The sequence below is a fragment of the Lupinus angustifolius genome, unplaced genomic scaffold (genome assembly GCF_001865875.1).
Source record: "Lupinus angustifolius cultivar Tanjil unplaced genomic scaffold, LupAngTanjil_v1.0 Scaffold_22_101, whole genome shotgun sequence".
Lineage (NCBI taxonomy): Eukaryota > Viridiplantae > Streptophyta > Magnoliopsida > Fabales > Fabaceae > Lupinus > Lupinus angustifolius.
In genome coordinates this window covers 3,211-6,599 of record NW_017719857.1, presented here as the reverse complement: position 1 = coordinate 6,599, position 3,389 = coordinate 3,211, and the positions used below count along the sequence as shown (strand labels likewise).

Genomic DNA, 3,389 nt, shown 5'->3' with positions numbered 1-3,389 from the left:
TTCCTAGGAGCAGGTTTGGGATCTACTAGGGCCTCCTTTTTAGATCTTCTGCACTGCGATATAGCATGACCTATTGATTGGAATCATGCACAGAAGGCTAGTAAATTGTCCTATTCAATATAGACGAAGAAGGCGAAACCTTCACGTTCAACCAGAATTTGATCAGGCAAAGAATTCTTAAGATTAAGGTCAATCAAGATTCTGGCAAAGTGACCAAAAGATCTAGGTTTTGTTGCCTCATCCAAAGAAATGGGAGTTCCAATCCCTCCAGCAATTGGAAAAATAATTCTAGGACTCCAATATTCTTGGGGGAGACCTAGAATTTTGACCCAACATTGCGCATGTGTGACTTTTTGAAGAGCAGGGTTGAAATCATGGGTCCATAAGGCTAATCTCAGTATCCCAGGTTTTAGATTCCAAGAGCCAACAGCACAAATCCTTCTCATGTCATTTATGGATGCGAAAGAGAAATCATAGAATCCTTTACCTAAGGAGATGACACTCCATTTTCCGACCATGTTCCATACCTTCAAGAGTTTATCTTTGAGTTCATTGAACTTCATCGGGTGGTCTCCTCTGGATAGAATGAGACGACCATGCAGGTGAGTTTTACACCTCTGCAATCCAACTTGGTACTCCGCTTCAGGGATCTTTATAGCAATTGCATCACCCTTGATACAAGGAAGTGGTAACTGAGAGATATTTAGATCATTGTCCCCTTTTAGTGCTTCAGCAAAGGAGGGCTTTGGGGAAGTTGAAGCTTTATCATTCATAACCCTATTGGTGGAATCTTCAATTCCACCGAGAAAATTCCATGGAATCAGAGGTTTCTGAGCACACACGGCCATTGGTTAATGATCCAGAAAGTTTGGAACCCTAGTAGAGACTCTCTCACTTCATTCTCTCTCCAGAACCCTAGCAGTTTAATTGACACCATGCTCTGCTTTATTCCCTCTCGGTTTAATTGGCACCATGCTCTCTCCATACTCTCTTTCTTTATTCCCTCTCAGGATGAAATAGCTAATCATGCTCTGCTTTATTTCTCTGATTTATATGCTTCTGATAATGCCTCTACCCCTAATTCTTTAATTGCCTCTGTCATTCCTGCTTTAGTTAGTGAGGAGGACAATATCATGCTCTCCAGCTTGCCTTCTTCTGATGAGATTAAAGGTGTGGTGTTTGATATGAAAGGAGAGGGGGCTCCTAGGCCAGATGGGTTTGGTGGTTGTTTCTACCAGGCTTTTTGGGAGATAGTTGGCCCTCTAGTTTGTGAGGTTGTCCTTCAGTTCTTCAGCAAGGGTGGATTTTGCCTAATCTTAACTCTAACTCTGTGGTGCTAATCCCTAAATTCCCTGGAGCTTTAAGAATTGAAGACTTCAGGCCTATAGCTCTGGCCAATTTCCAACTAAAAATAATCACCAAGGTGATGGTTGATAGATTAGCCTTGATTGCTCCAAAAGTTATCTCTATTCAGCAGAGAGGTTTTATTCGTGATAGGGATATTCATGACTGCATCTGCATTGCCTCTGAAGCCATTAATCTTTTAGATTACAAGTCTTTTGGAGGGAGCATTGCAATTAAGCTTGATATAAGGAAGGCCTTTGACACAGTGGATTGGTGCTTTCTGTTGGACACTCTCAGAAGTTTTGGTTTCAATGACAAGTTTGGCAATTGGGTTAAGATCATTCTGCACAATACTAGGCTCTCCATCAATGTGAATGGTCACTCTGTGGGGTTCTTCCAATGTAAAAGGGGGGTTAGGCAGGGTGACCCTCTTTCCCCCTGCTCTTCTGCCTTGCTGAGGAGGTTTTTAGTAGGGGAATCTCCAGGATGGTGCATCAAGGCCTTATCTCCCCTTTCATTGGGCCCTCTAACTTGGTCATCCCAAGCCATGTCCTTTATGCTGATGATATTTTAATTTTTTGCAGAGGGTTAAAAAGAAGTCTGTTGGCCTTAACCAACTTGACTCATGTTTATGCCCAAGCCTTTGGTCAAGTGGTTAACTTGAACAAGTGCAAATTCTATACTGGGCATGTCTCACCCAGGAAGATTGCTAATTTAGCTGATATCCTAGGCTTCTCTGCTGGTAGTCTGCCATTCAACTACCTGGGTGTTCCTATTTTCAAAGGAAAGCCTAAGAAAATCCACTTGCAAGCAATTGCTGATAGAATCATCATCAAGTTGTCCTCTTGGAAAGGTTCCCTGCTATCATTGATGGGCAGGGTGGAGTTAGTTAGATCAATCATCCAAAGCATGTTAACCTATAGCTTTCATGTGTACTCTTGATCTGCCTCTCTGCTCTCTTTTCTTGACAAGTGCATCAGAAACTTTGTTTGGTCAGGTGACATTGCAGTTAGGAAAGTGGTAACAATTTCTTGGCAGGTAGTTTGCTCTTCTTATAAGTCTAGTGGCTTGGGGTTGAAATCTCTAAAGACCTTAAATCAGGCAGCTCTTCTTAAGTTGGCTAGGGAGATGGCTTCTTCTGATCAAGAATGGGCTATATTCTATATGCAAAGATTCAAAGCTAGGAACAAAGCTAATTCTTATGTTAAATCTTCAATTTGGCCTGGGATTAGAAAAAATTGGCCTACTGTTTTGAACAACTCTGTTTGGATAGTTGGGAATGGCATGAATATAAACTACTGGTGTGACAAATGGCTTTCTATTCCCTTAATTGACTCCCTGAGCATCCCCTCTTCCTTGCACAATTCTCTCATGGCCTCTGTGGCTGATTTCACTTTCCACTCCAAGTGGATTATTCCTAAGCCTATTGCTGAGAAATTTCCTAACATTGCTAGAGAAATAGCTAGTATTGGTATTTCTCTTAATCATAATGTGCTAGCCTGGGAGGGCTCTAATGATGGGCAATTATCCCTCAAAGATGCCTTCTCTTACTTAGCTTTGCCTTCTAATCCAAGGAACTGGTGCAGAATGATATGGTCGGACTCTATCTCTCCCTCTAAATCTTTCACTACTTGGAGGCTGTTGCATAGAAGAATGCCAACTAATGATCAACTTCAAACAAGGGGCTGTAATTTGGCTTCTATGTGTAGCCTTTGTTCTCCGATAATCGATTACTTATTGTCTTAATCAATTAAAATATTTCTTTCTTTCTTTTCAATAGTGGTATAAAGAGCTAGTAAACAAGATTCTCTATGAATCAAGAAATTAAAAGAAGGGACCCGTGGGAGTGAAGTTGAAGTGAAGAGGATTCTGTGTGGATCCAAGATCAAGAAAGGGAAGAAGGAGCAGGGGGAGAAGACTGGTTTTGTAACACCGCGAATTTTACGATTTTGAATTATAAGATTTTATTAATATTGTTATTAATTATATTTTCGAAAATGAATTTCTGGGAATTTTCGGTAAATAATTAGACGAAACTCTAGTTT

At 40.9% G+C, this 3,389-nt stretch overlaps 1 protein-coding gene across 1 annotated transcript; it reads left to right on the top strand.

Moving 5' to 3' along the window:
- The first annotated feature begins 854 nt into the window (after positions 1-854).
- Positions 855-3,090, top strand: LOC109338368. The gene is made up of 4 exons (XM_019575584.1): positions 855-1,170; positions 1,287-1,806; positions 1,929-2,197; positions 2,342-3,090. Exons 1-4 carry the CDS (start codon positions 855-857, stop codon positions 3,088-3,090), a joined length of 1,854 nt encoding a protein of 617 aa, XP_019431129.1.
- The last annotated feature ends 299 nt before the right edge of the window (positions 3,091-3,389 follow it).